Source organism: Xiphophorus hellerii, chromosome 2 (genome assembly GCF_003331165.1).
Source record: "Xiphophorus hellerii strain 12219 chromosome 2, Xiphophorus_hellerii-4.1, whole genome shotgun sequence".
In the NCBI taxonomy this organism is placed as follows: domain Eukaryota; kingdom Metazoa; phylum Chordata; class Actinopteri; order Cyprinodontiformes; family Poeciliidae; genus Xiphophorus; species Xiphophorus hellerii.
This window is the reverse complement of record NC_045673.1, coordinates 17,657,863-17,683,031: the sequence shown is the minus strand read 5'-3', so window position 1 is coordinate 17,683,031 and position 25,169 is coordinate 17,657,863. Positions and strand designations below refer to the sequence as shown.

At 37.6% G+C, this 25,169-nt stretch overlaps 3 protein-coding genes across 4 annotated transcripts in view; 2 read left to right on the top strand and 1 right to left on the bottom strand.

The window, feature by feature from the left end:
* The window catches only part of LOC116734409 (ankyrin repeat and BTB/POZ domain-containing protein BTBD11-B-like), an 80,960-nt gene extending 77,599 nt beyond the window's left edge, over nucleotides 1–3,361 (bottom strand). Inside the window, exon 1 of one of the 2 annotated variants that reach the window (XM_032585792.1) lies at nucleotides 2,174–3,361. In XM_032585792.1, the coding sequence (XP_032441683.1) occupies nucleotides 2,174–3,026 (853 nt within the window). In that variant the 5' untranslated portion in view covers nucleotides 3,027–3,361. The remainder of the gene's footprint in view (nucleotides 1–2,173) is intronic. The other variant, XM_032585785.1, reaches the window with a different exon arrangement.
* A 5,324-nt stretch (nucleotides 3,362–8,685) lies between these two features.
* On the top strand, nucleotides 8,686–19,048 carry cry1b (cryptochrome circadian regulator 1b). The gene is made up of 11 exons (XM_032585806.1): nucleotides 8,686–9,386; nucleotides 11,217–11,325; nucleotides 12,087–12,229; nucleotides 12,353–12,537; nucleotides 12,965–13,053; nucleotides 13,775–13,915; nucleotides 14,044–14,355; nucleotides 15,792–15,943; nucleotides 16,234–16,436; nucleotides 17,819–17,947; nucleotides 18,297–19,048. Exons 1-11 carry the CDS (start codon nucleotides 9,211–9,213, stop codon nucleotides 18,380–18,382), a joined length of 1,725 nt encoding a protein of 574 aa, XP_032441697.1. The 5' UTR covers nucleotides 8,686–9,210; the 3' UTR covers nucleotides 18,383–19,048.
* A 1,081-nt stretch (nucleotides 19,049–20,129) lies between these two features.
* Nucleotides 20,130–24,578, top strand: LOC116734467 (gastrula zinc finger protein XlCGF8.2DB-like; the record flags this gene model as incomplete). Its single annotated transcript, XM_032585898.1, has 2 exons — nucleotides 20,130–20,354; nucleotides 23,614–24,578. Coding segments are annotated over exons 1-2 (1,104 nt in total), but the record flags the coding sequence as incomplete, so codon positions are not given.
* Between the last annotated feature and the right edge of the window lie 591 nt (nucleotides 24,579–25,169).

Here is a 25,169-nt window from a genome sequence, read left to right as displayed (position 1 = left end):
AATAGAATAGAAAACAGTGTACAATGTTTTCTATTCTATTCCTATAGAATAGAATAGAATAGAACACTATTCTATTCTGATAGGATAGAATAGAATAGAATAGGAAAATGTTTTCTATTCTATTCTATTCCTATTGAATAGAATAGAATAGAATAGAATAGAACACTATTCTATTCTGATAGGATAGAATAGAACAGAACAGAACAGAACAGAACAGAATAGAACAGAATAGAACAGAATAGAATAGAATAGAATAGAATAGGAAAATGTTTTCTATTCTATTCTATTCCTATAGAATTTGTTAACTGTTGTATTTAGTGGCCAGGCTATTAATGGCAGGACAAGTTAAACAAACAACATCCAAGATGGGTGCTGTACAATTCTACGTGTCCAACTGATTTAATGAGATACAAACAATCAGAAGTGCAAATACTGTTTGATAAAGCCACTCTCTTCCTGCAGCCATATTGAATTGAGTTGATATGGGATCTCTGACTTAACAAGTCTGCAATTCATGAAGAATTCAGACGTAAGAGTCAAGCTCCAGTAGATTTCTTGGAAGTAGAACTTGTGAGATTTTCACTACTAAATACAAATTAGAAACCACATTTTCTGAACTGCTAACACCCTATTACTCTGCATGTAATGTGGGGTTGGCCATTATAGAACCTTTGACTGAAAACTCTCAAAAATGACATTAATAAATTAGAGCTTTTCCACCAAAGGAGCAACACGGAGTCCACGCAAAACAATGATTAAACGCTACATAAAGGAGAATCTGGTTCAAAAGTACAGGCAACCTTCCCATTTAAATGCTTCAATTTATTCAGCAAAGTACTCAAAATGTGAGTTTGGTTCTACACTATAGTCCAACACTTAACTTGGGTTTAATGCCCCGTACCACTTTTATGTCGACATTCTACATGTTCCAGTTGTTTCATTTGTGTCTAATTCCTGCTCATTATTCCCATGCACTGTTGAATGGATGTCCTCGCCTTTTCTAGAGGGGAAGGTTTGGATACTGGCCAAGTGAGCAACAGAATCCCACATTCAAGACAGCAAAACAGTGCTCATACTCAACAAATATTGCATTGATATCTAACTCCATGGCACTTGTCTCTAGATTTTGCTTTGGTATGTGTCATAGTATGTGAGCAGTGTGTAAGTTTAACTTAAGCCATCCAAAGAAAGTTAGACAATTCTGCACTGTTCTCAGCAGCTGGAAATGGAAACAAATGTCTAACACGTCTGACATATAAAACCAGTGGAACAGTGAAGGTAAACCGTTCTCGACACAATGACAGCTTCCTCTCAGTGATTCATAAAAGCAGTCAGTCTTTCTTGCCCCCTGTCTGTCTGTCTGTCTCATCCCTCTCTCATTCACTCTGTAGCTCAGTTTTATTTACATCAGTCTGCATAATGCATGACAGCACACAAGTCCCACAAGGCTTTTCATTATGTAAACCTGTTGCAAGAGGAACATCCATCATTACACGGGCTTTGTTCGAGTAGTTTCTGATTGGTAAAGCAGGAGTAAACTCTAATGGCAATTTTACATTTCTAAGCCAAGAAGTGAACGTAGAATCTGTAAAGTGTTTTGCGGATCTGTTTGTGGTACAAATGACTACAAGAATGAAAGAGAACCGCCCCCTACTTCTTGGGAGGAAAAACCCATTTCTGCAGGGAATCACTGATGGACACCAGCAGGGAGGGGCCCTTTAACAAAAAGCTCTGAGGATGAATCACTGAACCTGAGTGTATTGGCTCTACCCTTATCAGTATGCACATTAAGAAAACAACTGCATGTAATTTAAGATTGATATCAGGCAGTTGTGTCTGCAGTGCCTGGAGAGAAAAGGAGGCAATGGTGATAAGAAAAGAATGATCCTCCTTTCCCCCCTTCACATTTCTGTCATTCATTACCTGCCTGCATATCCTTGTACTCTTAGCAGCATTGCAGCTGAATGCATTAAAATTAAACGTCATCAAGTATTGTGACGACGAAAAGGCTCAAACTTCTCCTGCACTCGGAGAAAGGACTTGTTAATTTGCGAGTTTCTCTTTATTCACTTGTTAGTCACCAAGTGAAGCTATTTAACTATAAGCTATTTTTTACAGATTGCTGAAGAGTAGAAACACCCTGTTGCACCGACTTCCAGCCCTCATAACTCACCACTCGCATTCTTCCCGCAGATCAGGTGTTGCCAGGGCTGCACCGACCCCCACACCTCTGCGTCGCCGTTGACGGCCTGCTCCAGGACCTCCACCGTGAACTTGGGGATCCCGTTGTCGCGATCCAGCAGGGCGCTGCGCAGCACCCGCGCGTACACCTCGCGGAAGAGGCTCTCCATGCAAGCGGCCAGGTAGATGGCCGCATGCTCGTGGATCCTGACCGCGACCCTGCTGTCCACCATCCACCTGAAGAACTTCCCCACGTTGAAGATGAGCCCGCAGCGTGCCGACTTGCCTCGGCTGAACTTGTCCTCGTCCGTGCTCATGTTGTACATGGACAAGGCACTGACGGCCGCGCCGATACAGCTCATCGAGACGCTCCATGACAGGATGATCTTTATGGCACTTTGTACCTCGTATTTAGTGCATTTAGCGTAGCGCAAGCTCAGGCGCTGCGCCTCCTTGGCGACCCTGACCAGGACGCGGCTGACCAGCACCGAGAGCCTAAGCAGGACGTCCTGAGGGGGCGTCGGAAGACTCATCTCCTCGTCCTTGCACAGCGCGCTTGCAACTTCCCCGAGGCTCCATGGCACATCCTCAAGCTCGGGTAGTTTAGCGCACTGCCCGCTGCACTCCAGGATCTCGGCGTCCTCAACCAGGACCGTGTTAACAGTGTCCAGACTGTTGTGTCGACTGTGCATTGAGTCGGTTAAATGCCAGTAATTCCCCCCATGTGCCTCTGAGCAGCACAGCGACGCACTGGACGATCTGAAGGAGTCAGCGGCTCCACCATAACCAGAATCTAGCGTCAAATCCTCCAGGGTCCTCGCTGCTGACTTGCTACTCCTTGCCATAACTGCACTTCATAGCTACTGTAGAAAAAGAAGAGCTTGGGGGAGAGTGGGGGGAAATGCTCAAAAGATGGTAGTTTGGAATCGCCTTGCACGGGTTCTGCTCACTGATTCGTTGTTGCCTTTGTTTGTTTGTTTGTTTTTTTTCCTTTGAGGAAAGTCCATCCAAGCCTGAAGTAGAAAGTTAGATTGCAGTATTTTACTTCAGCGCATCAACGGTGCTGTACCAACGCAGAGCCTGACACATGGAGGCGGGGCCCTGGAGAAAATGAGAATACCCCTCAACCAATAGACTCTTGGGAAGGGACAAGAAAAGAGTTCTAATTGGTTTGCTTTAAAGGATCAATAAAGGAAACGTAGCTCATGACCAAAAAAAATAACGGACATGATAACTGGAGATCATGAAAGGATTTTTTTTTTTTTTTTTTGCTTTTTAATAAATTGTTTTGGAATTTAACTTAATAACAACAATAACAATAACAATAATAATAACACTAGTGGAGACGTAAGAACAGATCTTTTCTGAGGTAAATGCAAAACAAATACACTGCAGCACGTAATGACTGAACCGTTGATTCAAAAGCAGCTGATTGATTGTGTTCATGGTTAAGGGACAAGTTCGAAAGAGTATCAGGCTATATGGGCCCATGTCTGATCGTAACATGATTCAGTACCATTAATAATAGATTGCATGCATAATGCATCGTCGTTTCTCTGAAGGAGAACTCATCGAAAAGATCCAATATTCTTTCTAGGACATGTGCTCTCTAGATGATCCTCAAGGTCTAACTTGGACTTCAGCTTCTTCATGGACACCGACTGCCTTCTTACCGCAGTGAAAGGACACAAAGTTCAGATGAGAAATCTGCAGTCATACTCGGAAAGATAAGTGTGGTAATTCAGTTTTATGTAGTGATTATGGCAAAAAAAGAGAGAAGAAATGAAGGAATGAACTGCGTCAACGCAGAGAGAGTAACATCCTGAGGTCATGACATAGAAATAATGTAAACAAGCTGCAAGGACTGCTCACTGAGTAGGGTGAGTTTGCATTACAGATGCAGCAGAAAGCTTCTGCAATTGACAGCAGAGTGCTTATGTGACTGGAGCAACAGTGAACCCTGGTGTTGGGGTGATTAACAACAGTGCTTTTTTTTCCCCCCCCAAACAAATTACATTCTGACAAATTTAGAAAAATATAGGAAAATTCTATAGCTATAAATAACCAGAATTGTAAAGGAAAGGACATTCAGATGTCAGAATGGTCCAGTCAAAGTAAAAACCCATATGTGAGAATCTGTCACAAAACTAGAAATCATCAATTTAAAGATGCTTCTAATCCAGTTTGACTGTTTGAGCTGTTCTACAGAAATAGGTAAAAAATTTCTCCCTGGATGTGCAAAAAGGGAATACCCCAGAAGATCTGCAGCTTTAACTGCAGCAAAGGTGGAAATATTAAGTGAATGCAAATATACAGCTTTCTTTTCAGACCTTCATTTGTAAGAAATTTGGGAAAAGAAAATTTACCATCTTTCCTGGAATCTGGTTTGTATTGATCTGTGTCATGAAATCAACATAAAATACATTGAAGTTTGTGGCCGTAACATAACAAACTGCAAAAACTATACATATTTTTGCAAGTAGTGCATATGTAGCTAATTCATAGCTGTAGAAAATTAGTAAAACCCTCTGCAAAATGGCTAATTAAAAAAAAAAAACCATACAATTACTAATGTGTGCAACATCAAACATGTTTGTGTAAAAAGAGAAGGAGGAGTCTACCATACATCTGCTTTTAAACAAGAGGAGGCAAACACACCTACGTATGGTAAGATGAAATTATATCTTTGTAGCTCATTAGAAATTACCACACATAATAATATCAAAAATGTGAAAATTGTGGATTTATTTCATTATAAAGAAGTTGTCAGCTGTAACATTTTTGAGTGCTTAACAGACAAAAAGCCGAGGCCTTGATTGTAGTTACATCCTTGGTAGAATTATGAAGTGCTCCATTTAACTTAAATTAAATTAATTAAATTATTTTTTTTCCACTTTAAAAACCTTCTGAAATTAAAATGTTATAAAATTGTGACCACAAATCCAAAAGTTGATCTTTCAAGCTCAATCAGGACACTGAAATGCTTCTGGTGGGTCAGCATAAAGGGAGAGTACAAAGCTTCTTTGGTGGAAAAATTGCTAATCTAATTAAAACCCACCACTAAGCAGTTTTGGCACAAACCAGTGACCTGGTTTCCAACCATTGTGCTGCTATGGTTTGTGGCATGTTGGTCTGCTATTCTGCCTGCTAGTTCATACCAGTTTATTATTACAAGAGTGCTATCTTTATGCTATTGGAGATGGAAGTAGTTATCTTTAATCAAAAACTTTATTAATAAACCTTTGCTAAGCGACACATTTGTTTAAATGTTATCACACTGGCTGCCATATCTTGACACTCCACAGTCACAGAAAAAAAAATCTAAAACTAACATTCTAAATTTGACCCTAATCAGATGTGTTTGTTTTAGAAAAAGAGCACTAGCAAGCAAAGCATTCAGGGACAATCTTATTATTCTTTCAATCACACAAGTAAATATACTATTAAAACTTACAGGAAAATTAGAATTTTAGATATAAAAGTAAATGAAGAGCCAAGCTGTTCAGGTAAAAAGACTTTGTTTCAAAGCATCTCACATTATTTTCTTGGTCAGATTGCCATCTAGTGTCAGTTTGTAAAGCTGCAAGTAAAAGTTAAGTTTGTGCAGTTAATTTTGATCGTATTTAATAGTGAAAGAAATAAAATTTACCTGAAGAGGACCTGAAGCAATTCTCTTGACCAGAAATAGTGAAGGAACAAGAGGTCTAAAGGCATAAGACTTGTTTTTCTTGTAACATGGGTCTCCAGTTTTTCCCACTTATCACCCCTAAATTGGCCCCAATTTTCTTAATCTTGGTGATTAGTCCATACTTACATAAGAAATCAGTCTTATCCACTGATTTTGTCCACCTCAGCAATGGACTAATTTTGCATAAACATGTTTAAACATGGATTTCTTTTCCACACATATCAAATGTTCTCAAATTAATTATTTTTGTTTGTTTCAGCTCTGAAAGTAACCAAAAGTGTTTTTAAAATCTTGCCTCCGATTCTTGCTTTATTTAAATCTAATATTTATCTCCACATTTACATCTGGAGTATAAACTGGATTTGAAACACTGAAGAGCGGTGTTGTTTTATGCAGCAAACAAATTGTATCATCAATCATGACATGTTATTAAAAAAACTGGAAAGGTATGGCATTAGAGGGGTGCCATTAAACTGGATTAGGAGCTACATTGGAGAAAGGAAACAATTTGTAGAATTAGATGGTCAGAAATCAGACTTACTCAACATAACTTGTGGAGTTCCGCAGGGATCAGTTTTGGGACCCAAATTGTTCATTTTGTATATAAATGACATAGTCAAAATATCAAATCTTATAAAATACATTATATTTGCAGATGATACAAGTATCTTCTGTACCGGAGAAAACATTCAACAACTCTCTAAAGTGATCAACACAGAAATAGAAAAATTACAGCATTGGCTCAAAAACAATAAATTATTTGTAAATTTAGATAAAACCAAATTTATGATATTCGGAAACAATAAAAAACAGGAAAATAATCCAATTAAAATATCAATTGACAGTGTTAATTTAGAAGAAGTACATGAAATAAAATTCTTGGGTGTCATATTAGATAATAAATTCAGCTGGAAACCACACATCGGACAAGTAAAATCTAAAATAGCCAAGAGTGTTGCTGTTATAAGAAGAATTAACTTCGTACTAGACTATAAATCTTTGTTTATTCTATATAACACACTCATTGCACCACATCTGACATATTGTGTGGAAGTCTGGGGGAATACATACAAAACAAATTTACAGCTATTATACATCTTACAAAAACAATCCATCCGAATATTACATAAAGTGGGATACTGGGAACACACAAACCAGTTATTTATTAAATCAAATATACTGAAATTCTGGGACCTGGTAACATTTAAAACTACACAATTCATGTTTAAGGTCAGACATCAAAAACTTCCACACAGTATACAGGAAATGTTTGCTGACAGAGAGGGTGGTTATTATCTAAGAGGTGAAGGATATTTTAAAAAACAACATATTAGAACAACCAGGAAGAGTTTTTGTTTATCTGTGTGTGGAGTAAATGTCTGGAATGGATTGAATGATGAGTTAAAACAAATTACAAATGTAAACCAATTTAAAAAGCTGATTAAAGCAGAGCTCATTTCAAAATATGCTGTATAAGATGTTTAATATCCAATAGGCTATAATGTAATTGATGATATAAATAGTACTTAAAATAATTTTGTATAGTTATACATGATGAAAAAATGGAAAAATTTCTCTTTTTGATGTTATGATAGTTCATTGTAAATACATTGACAAGTAGGAAAGGGGCAGGACATTATAAGATGTATCTTCTACCTGCTCCTTTTCGAACAGAAAATTTTGCATGTCACATGGGCATAATAATTTGTTTCATATTTTATTTCTTAAGTTTGTTTCATTCCATTTTATTTTATTTTCTTTTGATTGTTTTAAAGTCTGTTCGAAATAAATAAATAAATAAATAAAAAAAAAATAAAAATAAAATAAAACAAATTGTATCAACAAAAACGTGCATTCAGAGTAAAACGTCATGACATCCTACCCCTGAATAATTGAGGTTGAGGAAACTGGCTACATGAAAAGCACCTACATGTCTAACCTTTTCCCTCAGCAAATTATTCCCAAAGCATCACACTTCCAACTCTAAGCTTTGCATTTGGCATGAGGTTTTTCTTGTGGAATGATGCTTGGCTCATACTAAACATGTCCTCTGTTTAGTAGGACATGTTTAGTCCTACTCTGTTCTGGTGTTCAAATAATTACGTTCCATAATATCCCATAAATTCTGATATTTGTCTACATTCTCTCTGGAAAACTTTAGTGAGAGCCTCCTGAAGGAGAGGATACCTTAATTTTATAAAGGCCTACTCTGTGCCAAAATACGACAAGTATTATTCTGGATAATAGGGGTTTGTTTATTTATTCTTTTAAATTACTTCCTGTAATAACAGCAAATGCTCCCGTGTTACACGCGTTCAGTAGAATCCATGTCACAGCTGACCGTTTTATGTAATTTAACGTGACTCACATTGGTTTGAGATTATCGCTCCTACGGATGGGCGGGGATGGCCGTGACCGAACGAACGTACTGTTCCTGTTTCACCCCTGCGACCGCTATGCTAAATCAAACGCACCAATTAGAATGAACCTCGCCGTGTGGCGCGTGACCATCCGGGTACTTCTGTGTAGTCACATAACTGCAACTAAGGCCTCTGATTTGCTGCGTGTAAAGTACGTTTCTGTAAGTTATTTCAGGGTTTTACACTACAAAAAGACGCAGCTACACAAACTATGTTGTATTTAGACTTTAAATCTGATGATTAACAAATGCAGTTTAACGAAAAACGCCGTGTAATCGACGGCTGTGAAGCACATTACGGAAACGTGACGGAGAAAGCCTTACATAACTTCCAGTTCTGACCAATCAGGGCGCCTGGTTTCTTCCTTCTTGTGCCTGTGGGTGGAGATGTTGACACACAGAAGAGACATCTTGTAGGTAGTTGTTAACACGCGTAGTGTACGTTTACAGCATTTACTGTGTTCGTATTTTAAAATAGTTGTCAAATTTACCTGCATTAATTATAGAGCTAGCAATAAACCGTAAACCTTCGGACGTTTTGAAGCTTTTTTTTACGTTTTAGCAACGTGGGTTTGAGCCATCTGAAGGTGTCGTATTTCTACACTCGCTTTTTCTTCAGTTGTCGCTACTAGCTTGAAATAGTTTCATTTTTAAGTTATTTTTTTTCGTGGGTGTTTTCACTGTGTTCCGGGGTTTATCTGCCGTCTCCACATGCAGCCAGAGCTGCTCAGCAAACCTAACTCGGTGGATAAAGTCATGGAGCAAGGTTAAACTGGACAAACCTTCTAAAAACTGCGGAGCAGGTTGAAAACTCTGTCTTTCGTTTTTGTCTACTGACAGAACAAAACGTGAACGGACACCCTCTTTGGTTTGTTTTTGTTTTGCCACTGGGAGGACCACCCTCTTTATTTTCAACGCTGCGATGAAGAATTCAGACAGCATGGGAGTCAACACCATCCATTGGTTTAGGAAGGGACTGCGACTGCACGACAACCCGGCTCTGAGGGACTCTATCCGGGGTACTGACACTCTGCGATGCATCTACATCCTGGACCCATGGTTCGCTGGTTCCTCTAGTGTTGGCATCAATAGATGGAGGTAAGAGTTTGGACAGGAGGGGTCATAAAGATATTTATCTGAACGCCTCCATGGGGACTTAGTGGACCAACTTCTGCTGGATTTAATTAGACGGTATGAATTAGATGCTACGAAATTACTTTTGCTCAGCTGAAGGCTTTCTGTGTGGGGTTTGCATGTTCTCTGAATGCATGTGTGGGTTCTCTCTGGGTACTCTGGCATCCTTCCTCCATCCAAAGAAAACAATCCCCATGGCTGCTGGAGATAAGCACCAGCCCAGCAAGGATTAGGCAGGTATGAAAAATAGATGGACGGATGGAAAATAAATATCTTATGAAACTTTAAGTTCAACCTCCTGATTCTTTATTTAATCCAAAGTTTGAATAGAAACCATATAACTATATATGTATATATATATATAACTAAGAATAAGGAATTGTTTACAATGACTTTATAATTATAATACTGTCAAATATTAATTATTGTACTCCTATTATGAGGTAGTGATGGTCTCCTGTGTGACTGACTATTTAAAAACACTTTGAGATTTAGATGCTTATCCTACATTATTTACTTGTTTTGCGGCACTTCTCACAGAAGAAGGATCCCAACGGGTTGTGAAGCTGCTACGCTGAAATACTTACTAACCTGGTATTCATCACAATCAATCATTTGCATTTGAGTTACTTGAGAACTGTAGATAATGTGTTTTACATTTTTTATTATTATTTGATTATAAAAGTTTTTCTCCAAATCTCAGTGCTATGCACAAAATAACATTTATTATCTGCCATTTTTAGAAATTCACATTCTTCATTTATAATCATGTTAGTTCATGGTCTCGTGGTCTTTCATATTATTGAGAAACACTACTTTCAATTTATCCAAGTGAATTTCTTTTGTAGACCCAGTTTTATTAGAAGCAGAAAATGGATTCTCCACCACCCATGCATTGGTTGCTAGTCTCTCTGGGTTGCGTCTTTTGCATTTATTGATAGAGTATACATCTGTTGACTCATAACTGTGCAGAATCATAGTGCAAGCACGATGATGTTATCCACTGCACTGCAGTGAGTCAGCCCACTTGGAGGGGATCAACCAGAGAACAGCTTGCATCTCAAAACCAGTACAACTAAGAAGCTGATTGTTGATTCCAGCTGACTTGGAGGAAATCACCATCATCTATGTCATTAGTCAACACAAGTGGAAAAATTTAAAGATTCCTAGGAATGTGAACCTACTTGCAATTTAATCATTCATTTTATTTGTATTTACTCTGTCAACCATCATATCTTTGATACATCATGTTCCGTATGAAAATTGTAGATTTTCCGCAGTTAATCTGGTGCTATGTGGCAGTAGCCACGTGCTGTTTCAGCCCAAATTATTTTTTGAACTCGGATTTCATTTCAACTAATGTTATCTAGGCACTAACAGTGTAGACCATTCATGTCTTGGTTAAGTCTCCAGGCAAAGAGTTGCCGGTCTAATCACCATATTGCTAGTTCTTAGCCGTTCAGTTTTCATGTTAGACTGAGAAACGGTGTCAATGTGCCAATGTTTTTATGTGGTTTACTTTTTAAACTAACTTGTCAACCATCATTTTAGAGGTTCTCATTGAAGCAGTGATAGTCTCCTATAATTCAGGGGCCCTAAGCTGTTTTTCCCTAACATGATCCAGACATGATGCAGTCATAAAAATAAGTGTCTGAGTTGTGCAGCATATCCAACCTCTAAAGAGTTCATTCAGATCAACTATGCTTGTCAGTACTGATCTTGTGATTGCATTCTGTGTATCTGTCAGCATAAAATATAAGTCATTTGGTAACGTCTGTCCTTCTGTCTTCTCAGGTTTTTGCTGCATTGTTTAGAGGATTTGGATGCAAGTCTGCGCAAACTTAACTCCCGCTTGTTTGTGATCAGAGGTCAACCCACAGATGTCTTCCCTCGTCTTTTTAGGGTATGAAAATTACTTCCAAGTTTTTGTTAATCTAGGTAAATATGAGAATTAACTAATGTGTTTTTCCAAAAAGTAAAACCATAAGGTTAAATAAATGGTGAAATTGAATTAAGTTTAACATTTTATATACATCTAGAACTTAATGCAATATATATATAAGCTAACATAACTAATGAGTCAAAACGGATAAAATACAACATTAGATCAAATTCACTCAAGGTTCAATAAAAGTATATGAAAATACAAACTTTAGCAGTGTAATTCTACAGCGTTGTGGTTGTTAAAAGTGATTCAAGAAGCCATTAATTAAAACATCTAACATATCAGTACAAGGACGAATAAGATAATAACAATAGAGGCAGCATTACAGGGTAAATCAAGTAAACAATTATAAGAAGTCTATAAATCAGATACTTTTTTCTTGAAAAAAAAAATTAACTGATTACATTTTCCAGCAAGTCAAAAACATTTTCATTTGGATAGTTTTAAGTTTTGTGCTGCCCTTCATTACTGTTTGTGATTGTGTTGATTATTCTACTTATCTGTTTTAATAAAAGATGGATTTGTGACAATGTCTAAGTTTTTTCATACCCTGTTATAAACCAAATATTGACAGAATTCTGTATTGACAATCAGATTTTGGTGTTCGTACATTCACGCCGGTTTGGACAAATTTATGATGTTAAATAAAACAACTAATTGTATTTAAACACATTCCAGTATTGTGTTTCTCAGACTTTGTGTAATAATTTGTTTTCTAGGAATGGAATATTGCGCGGTTATCCTATGAATATGACTCTGAGCCATTTGGAAAGGAACGTGATGCTGCCATCCAGAAACTAGCCAGTGAGGCTGGCGTGGAGGTCACTGTACGGATTTCACACACACTCTATAACCTGGACAAGTGAGTTAGTCTGGATTATTTGTTGGGACAATTTCCTGTGGCAATCAAACTATTTAAAACTGTTGTTGTCATACTATGTGTACATGTAAGGGCCTCCTTAAAACACCTTTTTGTCTCTTAAAGGATTATAGAACTCAATGGTGGTCAGCCTCCACTAACATATAAGCGCTTCCAGGCTATAATTAACCAAATGGATGCTGTGGAGCTGCCTGCAGAGACAATCACATCAAAAGTAATAAAAAACTGCACCACTCCAATTACTCATGATCATGATGACAAGTTTGGAGTTCCATCCCTTGAAGAGCTTGGTGAGCTTCTTCTTCATTTTAAGTTTGTGAAATGTGTTTATAGGCTCCGCCACCTATTTGTTTCGACCTGGAATGGTGATAAATGTGTTTTCCGATTCGTTCGTTACGCTACACTATTTTTAGAGGAAAAAAGACAACTTCATTTTTCATGCCTAATATATAAACTCTGCTGCAGAATTTTAATTTTGACACATTTCTTGATTATTAATGAAATTGTCAAGCTTTTTAGCAAACCTCCCTCTTTGCTTTAAACCACAACTGTTAATACTTGTTTCATTATAGTATTAGTTTTTCTATTCTCAAGATCAATGAATACTATTGGTCGGTTTACCTAAAATAACCCAGAATGTTGCAACTAGGTATATAAATCTAATTGATCCATCTCGTTTCTGAACGCTATGAACTAACAACACTTTTCCTCTGGTAGGTTTTGAGACAGAGGGCCTCAGCACTGCAGTCTGGCCAGGCGGCGAAACAGAAGCGCTCATGAGATTAGAACGACATCTGGAGAGGAAGGTAAAAATTTACCTTTTTAAAGTACTGACCCGATGAAATACATATAATCATTGAATATATGGGAAACTAGTTTATTTCACAATCTAGTTTTTGAATAGTCAATTAATTCATGATTTTAATTTAGTTTTTTGCTGTAAACATGTTGATATGAAGAGATAATTTTAGTACTACTTTCAATATATGGATTCTGTTCAGAGAGGACAGCAGAAGGCCTTTTTTAGTTTTTTTACAGTATATAAATGACCCCTGTTCTAAAATTTAACAAATTATAACTGTCAATATTATCAATCATGATGGGTGTGCATAAAGAATAAAACACAATCAGCAATATTAAAAAAAATTATTGCTGATTGTGAAACTTACTTTTTCACCACATATAACTTGAAGTTCAAATTCAGATTTTTGAACAATTTTAAAGCAGCAAAGAATATCAGAAAATGTAGAACGAGAAGAGGAATTTCTCAGATGAATAACAACTTCAAAAGCATATGGATGCTGGTAGAAGTGAATTTACAGTTGTAACAGATTACTGCTTTTACTGACTGAAATGTCTTCTTTCAGAGCATTTTTATTTCTAATTAAGCCTCCAGTTTTGACTGGCATCAATTAATGAGCATCTCATTTCTTATGCCTGTAATCTATTCTCGTCAATTCTGTTTCTTTTGCAGTCAGCTATAAAAATGTTGCTAAAAGTGATAATATTTTCTAAATGTTTTTGCAGGCGTGGGTGGCAAACTTTGAGCGTCCTCGAATGAACTCCAACTCCCTGTTAGCCGCTCCTACAGGCCTCAGCCCGTATCTGCGCTTTGGATGTCTCTCCTGTCGGCTCTTCTACTTCAAACTCACAGATCTTTACAAAAAGGTAGAAATGATCCTGACAGATGAAAAACATTTCTTTGCAATATACAGTACGTTAGCTAAACGTATATTCTGTAATAACTGAAAATGTGTCATTATAACAAATAACAGGCTTGTTTCTTAATTTCTCAGGTGAAGAAGAACAGCACACCGCCTCTGTCCCTTTATGGCCAGCTCTTATGGAGGGAATTCTTCTACACAACGGCCACCAACAATCCCTGCTTTGACAAGATGGAGGGAAACCCCGTGTGTCTTCAAATACCCTGGGACCGAAACCCGGAAGCACTGGCCAAGTGGGCAGAGGGACAAACAGGTTATCCATGGATCGACGCTATAATGACCCAGCTGAGACAGGAGGGCTGGATCCATCATTTGGCCCGGCACGCTGTGGCCTGTTTCCTCACAAGGGGAGACCTCTGGATCAGCTGGGAAGAAGGCATGAAAGTAAGAATAATGAGGAGAAGCAAAAATCCACTTCCTGCCTGAAATTTACATGTTGTCATTGTGGGTATAAATGCCATATTTTGGAGGTTTTATGATGCAGGTGGTCCATTCGTTTTCAAGGGTGAATTTGAAGTGTACAGCACTTGTAGGTAAAACCAATAATTGGATGAGAAAATTTGAAGTTGTTGTGGATTTAGTCTAATTTAGTCATATTTTAAAAATTATTATAAAAGCTCAAACAAGCAGACAGTCCCGCCCAAAGATTTTTATTCAAATGAGGAAATATTTCCTCAAAAATGAAGAAATATGTTTAAGCTGGTTGGTTTCTGGCACCAACACAACATCAGCGCATTACCCACAAAGGTTTTGAACTATTAAGTTCAAGGCTTTCCAGAAGCTTAATGTTATACTGCTTAGTCCTTTGATGTAGATTTGGGATCATTTTTCCTGCTTTAATGTTTTATTTTGTGTCTAATCTTCATTCATTAGCAGCAGCTTTCAAATGAAGACTCCTCCTTTGTTGTTTTCAGATTTTGTACAAAAATCACAGGCAACAAATCAGCCTCACACATGATGCTGGTACTTACTTTTTTGGCACTTGGCATATTGTTCTTTGGTTTAAAGTCTCACTTGACTTTGCTAAACATATATATTTTTTTCATTATGGCTAAAAAGCTCTATCTTTGTCTTGTTTAACACTAAAACAAGACAACCTGCAGCAGGCATTGGCCTCTCTGTTTGCAGCAACATTCAGTTTAGGTTTAATGTGTTTTTGGACCATACACTTACTTTTGGTCAGCATCCTCTCAGTCCATGGGAACATGGAACTTCCTCCCCTGTAGACAGTGGCACTGATGTTGCAGTGGTTTCTCGCTGTTTGCTGCAATCCGTTTATATGGCTCAGATGAAAGATGAACTCTGTTGGGTGTTTTGATAGGGCTGTGATCCCAAACACACGTCAAAGGTGGTTTTGAAATGGATAAACCAGGATAAGCTTCTGGAATGGTCCTGACTTCAGCTGTACTGAACACTTGGGAAATATTTTTAAAAGCAAAGTCTGTCAAGGAAACCAACCGATTTGAATAAACTGCACCAGTAATTTGTCATTCATCCAGCCACAGCTTGTTCATGGTTACAGAAAGTCTGCTAATAAAATATTTGTGTTTGAATATGAATTTCAGCATCATGCAAAATCGTGAACATGTGTAGATGTGAGGAAAAGCCCTCATAAATTCAAATATCTGGATATAATTCCTGTTTTTAGATTTCAGTGAAGATGTTAATGTTTTTTCATCCTGGAAAAACGTCAGAACCCAAAATCATGAGATTAAGTGAATGTAAACTTTTGACCTTATGCGTCACAATTAACTTCTCAGTTGAGTCATCTAAAACATTGGAATAAATGGAAGTAGTAAAGTATTGTTGTTTGTTCGCAGGTCTTTGAGGAGTTGTTACTCGATGCAGACTGGAGTGTAAACGCCGGCAGCTGGATGTGGCTTTCTTGCAGTTCATTTTTCCAGCAGTTTTTCCACTGCTACTGTCCCGTGGGATTTGGTCGACGCACTGACCCCAGTGGCGACTACATACGGTCAGTCACTGCTTTCACGTGAATATAAAAAATGTTGTCTTTCTTAAAGTTAGGATGTTTGTTTTGTGCTTCTCACAGAGATTAAACTGGGAAACCAAAATCTCATGGTTAACTTGTGCTTTTCTAAACCCTCACATGGGGGGAAGGAATGTCAGATGGTTTCACAAAATTGCAAAAATAGCAAGTTCATCTTGTATCTTCACTGTGCCTATGAAAAAGTTCCTTAATACAGTGAAAACAAAGGGTGCTTTGTCCCTGTGTTTTATTTTGTGCATCTTTCTTTTTTTCAGTCGTTACTTGCCTGTGTTGAGGGGTTTTCCTGCAAAATACATCTATGATCCTTGGAATGCCCCGGAGGATGTGCAAAAGGCAGCGAAGTGTATCATAGGAACCAACTACCCCAGACCCATGGTGAACCACGCCGAGGCCAGCCGCGTCAACATCGAGAGGATGAAGCAGATTTACCAGCAGCTCTCCTGCTACAAAGGACTGGGTAAAAGACTAGAGCTGGATGATTGTTAAATCTTCAAGCACACTGTAGATTAATATTAGATGTAATGAATGGCAGGTGCCTTCAATTTTTTTAGTTTTAACAAAGTTGAAGGCAGCTGTAAGAACAACTTATCTTTAGAAAAAAGAATGAGACAGATCTTCAATTTATTCCTACAGGCGATGGCCATCACAGCCATCGACCGTAATGAGTTGTCCTGCTTTGACACAAGCAGTTAGTCTCTTAGACACTAAGTCACATCGTCACATAACCTATTAGATCTTGTTTCTTTCCTCTGACCCAAACTCTAACGCAGTAGAACAGGTCCAAAAATGTTCAGTCCCACCCATGCTTACAGTGACAACCTCATCTGTTTTACTACTTTAAGGTATAGCTGAATTCTTCTTCTCAATGCATTAACATTCTTCACAGTACAATCTGCTGCTGTGTTCTTCTCTCTTACGAAAGTTATGTTTTCATACAGATTAAACAAACAAAATATTTATGTGGAGGAAAATAAGTAAGTTTATAAGTACAGCCCATTTCAAAATATAACCACTATTTACTTTTTGTCACATTACTACTTACCCACTTAACTCACTTCATCAGGAAAGCCAAGTTGCCATTACTTAGCATTTAATTGTAACCACTGAGACCATTTAGACATTAATGCCATTTATATTTGATTTCAGTGTGCTTAGACTCTTGATGTTGATGTTGTTGGGCAGAAATCTGTTTTCCCAGATAGCCGCCACACCCTTGCCGAAGGCACAGAGGGTCAGTGTCAGGGGACATCGTCTGTGTAAATGCAAAGTAACAATCTATGTAAATAAAATGGTTGCAGGAAATTACGGTATGTTAAAAACCGTTAAGAAATGCAACTTTAGTTTTCCTCTATCAGTAGCGTTTCGAATGATTGTTTTTTGGTCTCATATGAGTGAAGCAGCTTCATAAACGTGTTTGCTGTGTCACCAGTGTGGCTTGTGGAAAACCTGTATTGAAAATTATGTATCCTTTTGTCTCGCACCTTAGTTGTGGTCGATGTTGTGTTACTCTCACTCATACAACTGCAGTAAAGTACATTTGATTTTCTGGTTGTACTGTGACAAATGTGAAATAGTTCAAGGGCCATGAATACTTTTGCAAGGCAAACTATCATTATTCTGAAGGGCAATTTGTTTTACGGCTGGTAGTAAAGCATGAAACACATAAGCACACGTTGTTCACTTTACCAGTGTTTTTATACTTAATATGAGTAATTGCTGACGTCTCTGTGCATGTCAGATGGCAGCTTGGTCGAATAATTTAATCCCATGTAGGAGCATTTCTAAATTTTAATTTAAAGCTACATTATGAATAAGCATGAAATACTGTTTATGTTTCAGGGCTACTTGCAACTGTTCCAGCAAATCCTAACAATGGTGCAAATGGCAGCAACGTTGGAGGAGCCAATGCTTACTCTGCTGTAAGGTCCTTTGAAAGCCCCCTGTTGCAGGAGGGAACATCTCAAACAGGTACGGCAACTTTAAGAATACAATTAAGTTGTGCATTATTCTCAGTACGCTGTGATTTTTGCAGAAGAATCATCATATTATTCAAGACTAAAACTGATTCTCATGAGACTAGAGCGTGATACCCAGCATTTGGAATGTGGCCTTGCAGAGCTGCTCTAAGTTGTTTACAAGTGTTAGATGAATATAATGAGTTATTATGGAGCATCTCTAATACTCTGTGAGGAGAAAAGTGGAATATATCTTCAGCACTATAATAGGCTGTCAGCATTTTTTGTCACACATTCAATGAAAGCTGCTTGCTAATGTGTCTGAAATCTTGTCGATGTCTCTCCTGTGTCATATTTGATAGTTGGAAGGAGACAGTCCTCGCAGAAACGCCGTCATGAAGAGACGGAACCTGAATGCAGCTTCAAATCCTGGAAGCACAGCAAATAGCTTGGGATATTAATAATGGATATTAATAATCCCTCACATGGTTTCTGTTCCATGTTCTCCGGTAGCAACAATTAACTCCTGCCGAATGACGATGGAGATGAGACCGTTAATCTGCTGGTACCATTCAGTATTTCTTTTATGCAGGAAGTTTTAAACATCAAGTGAATTGTGAGTTGCTTCCATTTTAGATATTGCTTGTTGACATGTGTTAGTTACAGGATGGGAGCTGTTTTACCTCTCAGGTACAAAGTCATAAAACTGTAATGTATCAGACCAAACCATGCAAAAATGACACAACCTGTTGTCTTCCACTGCAGTGTGTAACTGCAAGAATGATGAACCTGCCAAACAATAATATTTCTTCACATCATTTAGCATTTTGATGGAAGAGTAAAGCATCCTCTTAAACTCGTACACATAAATAAAACGCCTGTTGTTTCAGCACAACAATGAACAATTTGGAGTTTTCATTCCACAAAAGTTGAGATTTATTTTCTGAGCTAAGAGTCTTATGTACAGTAGAAGCCAGTCAATATTAATCATTTTGTAAATATTTGGAACTGATTTTATGTTTTTGTATATTTTGCTGTGGTCTCAAAAAAGTCTGTGAACAAAGGTACTGAAATGTAAAGATTATAAATTAAATATATATTCTTTTGTCACCTCGGTGATCGTAAATGTGTTTTGTATAAATAATGAAAATTTTCTGAATGTTTTGACATGACAATAAAAGACAAAAAATGATAAAGTTTTGCCGTTGATAAAGCTTCCATTTTTCTGTTCACCAAAGGAAATGCAGTAATCTGATATTTAAATGCAATGGTTCTTGGTGGCATTTTAGAATTGAAATGACTCCATAAAACAGCAAGTCAGGCCTTTTAGCAAAATGAAATGCAGCTGAAGTCATTGAAATACGTCTGCATTTCCTGCAGCGACTGGTCAGATTGGAGCTCCATTGAAGAGTATGCAATTCTACTTGAAGTATACCCAAAAAGTATACACTAAAGAATAATTTTAAACAAATTATTTAACTTTCCAAAAACCTAGTTTCATTTTCATTAACTCATTTTATAATGCAAGAATTAATCACATGAAAATGTAGAAATTTTTTCATATATAATTTTAAGTTTTTCACTTTTTGTTTTTATAAGGTTTCCTTTTTCAAGAAAATATCACGAGAATTAACACATCTAAAAGTTGCAGGACTCTGGCTCTTGAATAACACCACTGGAGAATATAGGGACCTAAAAATACTGTACCAATCTTATAAATAACGCCCAATCTTTAGTCCATTCTGTACTGAACACAATGCCAACAAACCAACTGATGTTTGAGTAGTAAAGATGCAACGACGTAATTGGCATTCATGGTAACGATGTGTAGAAATCCTTGCGAGACTTTTTCTGCAGTATATGGAAGCCCGTTTCCGCCACTCTGTTAAAAAAAATAAAAATAAATTATAGTATAGTATTATAATACTATCTCATTATAATGAGATACTCATTATAATGAGTTTTGAACAGGAACTTTTTACTTATTTACTGTATCATACAATATATGCTTAAAGGCATACATATCCTGTAAAAAACAGAAAGACTTTAAACTCTAAAATAACTCTATCTCATTAGAATGAGATACTATCTCATTCTAATGAGATAATTTATTTTTATTTTTTTTAACAGAGTGGCGGAAACGGGCTTCCATAGTTTTGCCAACCGCCAAAAAAAAATCGAAGAAGAAGCCGTTGTAGAGGATGAAGACGGAGGGCACGTGGTCTGTTTTGTTTAACGTGTGAATGTTTAAAAATGTCTTCGGTCCAGCTTAAACAAGTTCATGAACAAGTGGTTAAGTGCTGCGGAAGAAACATTCACAGAGTTTAGCGAAATAACCGTCGAGTCGGAGGAAGAGATGGACGATCAGCGCAGACTGCTGGCTTTTTCCCGGACTCCCCAGATAATCTTACACCGAATAGGTAGGAAACACCAACGTTTGGTGTTCCGTCTCGCAGGTCTTGTGCGCAATTCTGTTCCCCTGTGAAAATCTGTTCCCCCTGTGTCGGGAGCGCGCATTGCAGCCAGAGAGGCGGTGTTGTGCGCAATTCTGTTCCCCTGAGAAAATCTGTTCCCCCTGTGTCGGGAGCGCGCATTACAGCCGGAGAGGCGGATCTGACCATTTTCATGGCGCTTCTGATCGATTTCTCGGTAAAAACAACTCAGTTAATCATGTCAAGCTTGTAACATTTAGTTTAATCGGCAGCTCTTGTTTACAAAATTGTAAAAACAATTAAATAAACGAGGTCTTTTTACGCTGTTTTGTGTTATTTTAAACGCCAAGAGAATCGGTCTTTTTCCAACTTTTGTCACTTCCGCCTGACAGAAATAAAAGTCAGTCACCACCTAGATCACCTAGAAAGTGTGCATTCGACAGTTTTCATGTGGTTTTTGTCTATGTGATAAGTATGATATAGATTGTTTTTAGAGTTTAAAAACATTTATTACCACTAAAGTGCAGTGGTGGTGTTGATTGTTGATTCCCAGAATGGTTCCCCCTTCATAACTTTGTCAAATAAAGAGGAAATGCTACCAAACTTACATGATTTATTATTGATGATAAGAGGAATAAACAGAGTTAAAGACTTGTTGGTAAATTAATTTGTTCCCATTTTATGGAGGGGGAACAGATTATTTTAGGTTACTAAAATATATGGCTCCCCCCTCATAACTTTGGCAAATAATGATCAAATGTTACCAAATTCACAGGATTTATTGTTGATGATAATAGGAATAAACAGAGTTAAAGACTTGTTGGTAAATTAATTTGTTCCCATTTTATGGAGGGGGAATGGTTTATTTCAGGCAGCTGAAATATCCATTTTCTCTCCTCCTCCCCCCATAACTCTGGCATATACAGAGCAAATATTTTCAAACTTACTTGATTTATTGTTGATGATGAAAGGAATAAACACAGTTAAAGACTTGTTGGTGAATTAATTATTCCCATGTTATGGAGGGGAACAGATTATTTCAGGCAGCTGAAATATTCATTCTCTACTCTCCTCCCCCCATAACGTTTGGGAATAAAGGGCAACTGTTGCCAAATTCTCAAAAATTATGTGTGATAGCCTGTAGTATACTAGAAATTTCCTTAATACAGTAATCTGTCATATTTTACATTAGAACGGGATTTACCAGAAAGTCTACACTCTCGTCTTTTCAGGAAGTCTTAATTTTTGTGCCATGCTTTCAGCCATCCTCTTATATCAGCAATGAAAAATTATAAATACACACTACGTGTTGAAAAACTGTGTTTTGGTGACTGACTTTTATTTCTGTCAGGTGTAAGTGACAAAAGTTGCAAAAAGACCGATTCTCTTGGCGTTTAAAATAACACAAAACAGCGTAAAAAGACCTCGTTTATTTAATTGCTTTTACAATTTTGTAAACAACAGCTGCCGATTAAACTAAATGTTACAAGCTTGACATGATTAACTGAGTTGTTTTTACCGAGAAATCGATCAGAAGCGCCGTGAAAATGGTCAGATCCGCCTCTCCGGCTGTAATGCGCGCTCCCGACACAGGGGGAACAGATTTTCACAGGGGAACAGAATTGCGCACAAGACCTGCAACGATTGTGGCCAGACATTTCTTCTAACTTTCGGAATCTAGAAATGTTGCTTTGACATTTTGGGTCCTGGTTAAAGTTTTAAAATATTATAATGGGTTCTCTACTCTTAAGTTATATCAGTTTCATCTAGCTACGGCGAATCGTCACATGACCAGGCATCTTTACGTTTTGCCTGTACAAGAGCAAGTCAACGGACCTTACCAGAGGAGCCGCTTTTCATTGGCTGATGCCCATTCTATGTGGTCACGTGCGTGGCCGTCTCACAAACAGACGCTTCCCGTTAGCTAAGTACAGCATAATGGCAGAACTGATACAACTTCTACACCTTAAAGCCTGTCTGCTACACAGTCTTACGTTAGCTAAACAGATCAATATGCAATGTGTACTGTATCTGACATACACTAAAGATTTTATTTTAGCAGAAAGGCTTTGGACTAAACTGTTACTCGTGTTAGCCACGCTAGCATCAAGTACAGCTAGTCAATCAACCATCGCTGTGTTCAGGGAAGCGCTGAGTAATAATCGAGAAATAAATATCAAGCCTGGAAACTTGATATCATAACGGACTGAATGTTATGTTTTTAACGTAATCTTTGCTCGTCTTAAGGGGCGGTTGCCACGGTAACAGGTTTAAACTACAAAGAGAGAGAGAGAGTAAAAAGGTAAGAGTGGTTTTGAGTTGATCACCTGTTCGGGTTATTTTACCTTTGCTGTGGCGCATTACAGCCGCTGTAGTTTCTAAACGTTGGACTAATTACCTCGTTCGTTTGTGAGTATACATCATTCACAACAAACATCAAATAGAACAAATATATTTAATACAATTTTAACAAACAAATGGCTTCTACGGTGATAATTATGTGAAATTAAGTTAATTATATCCCAACTTCAGAAGATTTGCCTTCACCTTTACAGAGCTCTTTGGTTCCTCCTATCAGTCTGTAGCTTCTCATATTGACGTCATCAAACCAAATTTCAGATCTACCATAACTGACTGACACCTGCTGGCCTCAGGTTTGCAACCAGCTTGTGACTGAGAAACCAGTAACCTGCTCCCAGATGATGACATGAATTTGTTAATTCCTCTGTCCATTGTAGTAGCTGATATATTGTGAAAATCCGGTAGAAATGATGCACTAATCGAGTCATGTTTACGTAGAAACAACGCGCTGTGAGGCTTTGCTTGTGAGACTTGCAGTCACGTGGGTCGGTTGTGGGCGGAGCTTGGTAAGGTCCATAAAATACTTTAATAATCAACTATAAGTAAAATATCTTGTACATATGTTCTTTAAAAGGTCTTCAGTACCTTTAAAAGGTATGTATCTATTTATACATACAATCTAATCTATTGTATGTATAAATATATTAGATTAGTGTAAATTAGTTTATGTAGTTTCCCACTGGCAACAATAAATCCTGAATATAAAACTGACATTTAACTAACATAACCAACATAAAATGTAATAATTCCTAAATAACAGAAATAATTATAACTTGCACTTAATTAAAAATTTCCAATTACAAATTTGGGATTAAATTAAAGTCTTCTCTCATTTACTTCAATAAATAAAGTTAACAATTCCTCTTTTTTCTGTTTTCTTCTCTAGATTGCCAACGACATAACGTTTATAAGAAGCTATGTGACCTGAAGAGGAGCTCCACTCTGGACCAGGAGGAGTTAGAACCTCTGCAGGGGAAACAAGAACAGGAAGAGCCAGATGATCAACAGAGAAAAGAAGAGCAGGAGGATCTAAAACATCAGCAGATAAAAGTGGAAGAGAAAGAAGTTTACTGCAGTCAGAGTGAAGAACAGGTTGCATCAAAACAGGAGACTGATACCTTCATGGGGTCTACTGTTTATGTGCAAACACAAGACTCTGAATCAGAACCAAACGGGAACCAAGTCAACTTCCAGGAAGCTCCTGCAGCTGAGAAGAAAAATCAGGAAAGAAGCAAACCTTTCTCATGTGTCATCTGTGAAAAACGTTTCACTGCCAAATATGCCCTCAATGATCATATTATAATTCACACCGGTGAAAAGGCGTTTCCATCTGTGAACTGTGGAAAAAGTTTTAGTCAAAAGCATCATTTAACTCGGCACATGATGATTCACACCGGTGAAAAGCCGTTTTCATGTGTGAACTGTGGAAAAAGTTTTAGTCAAAAGCATCATTTAACTCGGCACATGATGATTCACACTGGTGAAAAGCCGTTTTCATGTGTGAACTGTGGAAAAAGTTTTAGTCAAAAGCATCATTTAACTCAGCACATGATGATTCACACTGGTGAAAAGCCGTTTTCATGTGAGAACTGTGGAAAAAGTTTTAGTCATAAACAGAATTTAACTCAGCACATGATGATTCACACTGGTGAAAAGCCGTTTTCATGTGGGGACTGTGGAAAAAGTTTTAGTCATAAACAGGATTTAACTCAGCACATGATGATTCACACTGGTGAAAAGCCGTTTTCATGTGGGGACTGTGGAAAAAGTTTTAGTCATAAACAGAATTTAACTCAGCACATGATGATTCACACTGGTGAAAAACCGTTTTCATGTGGGAACTGTGGACAAAGTTTTAGTCGAAAACAGAATTTAACTCAGCACATGATGATTCACACTGGTGAAAAGCCGTTTTCATGTGGGAACTGTGGACAAAGTTTTAGTCGAAAACAGAATTTAACTCAGCACATGATGATTCACACTGGTGAAAAGCCGTTTTCATGTGGGAACTATGGACAAAGTACAGAATTTAACTCAGCACATGATGATTCACACTGGTGAAAAGCCGTTTTCATGTGGGAACTATGGACAAAGTACAGAATTTAACTCAGCACATGATGATTCACACTGGTGAAAAGCCGTTTTCATGTGGGAACTGTGGACAAAGTTTTAGTCGAAAGCTGAATTTAACTCAGCACATGAGGTGTCACACCGGTGAAAAGCCGTAGAACTATTTTCCACATTTGTCCTATGTTGAGGTTCATTATAAAAGTCATTTAGATGAAAACTGGAGGGCTTTCTTGTTTATAAAGTGGGAAAATGGTTTATGTTTCTAATTTGTTAAATGTGATAATTTGGATCTTGACATTTGGATACTTAGAGATGTACAATATGAATTTGAAGTATTGATTTGTATTATTCTGTATGGAAAGAATGAGTGGG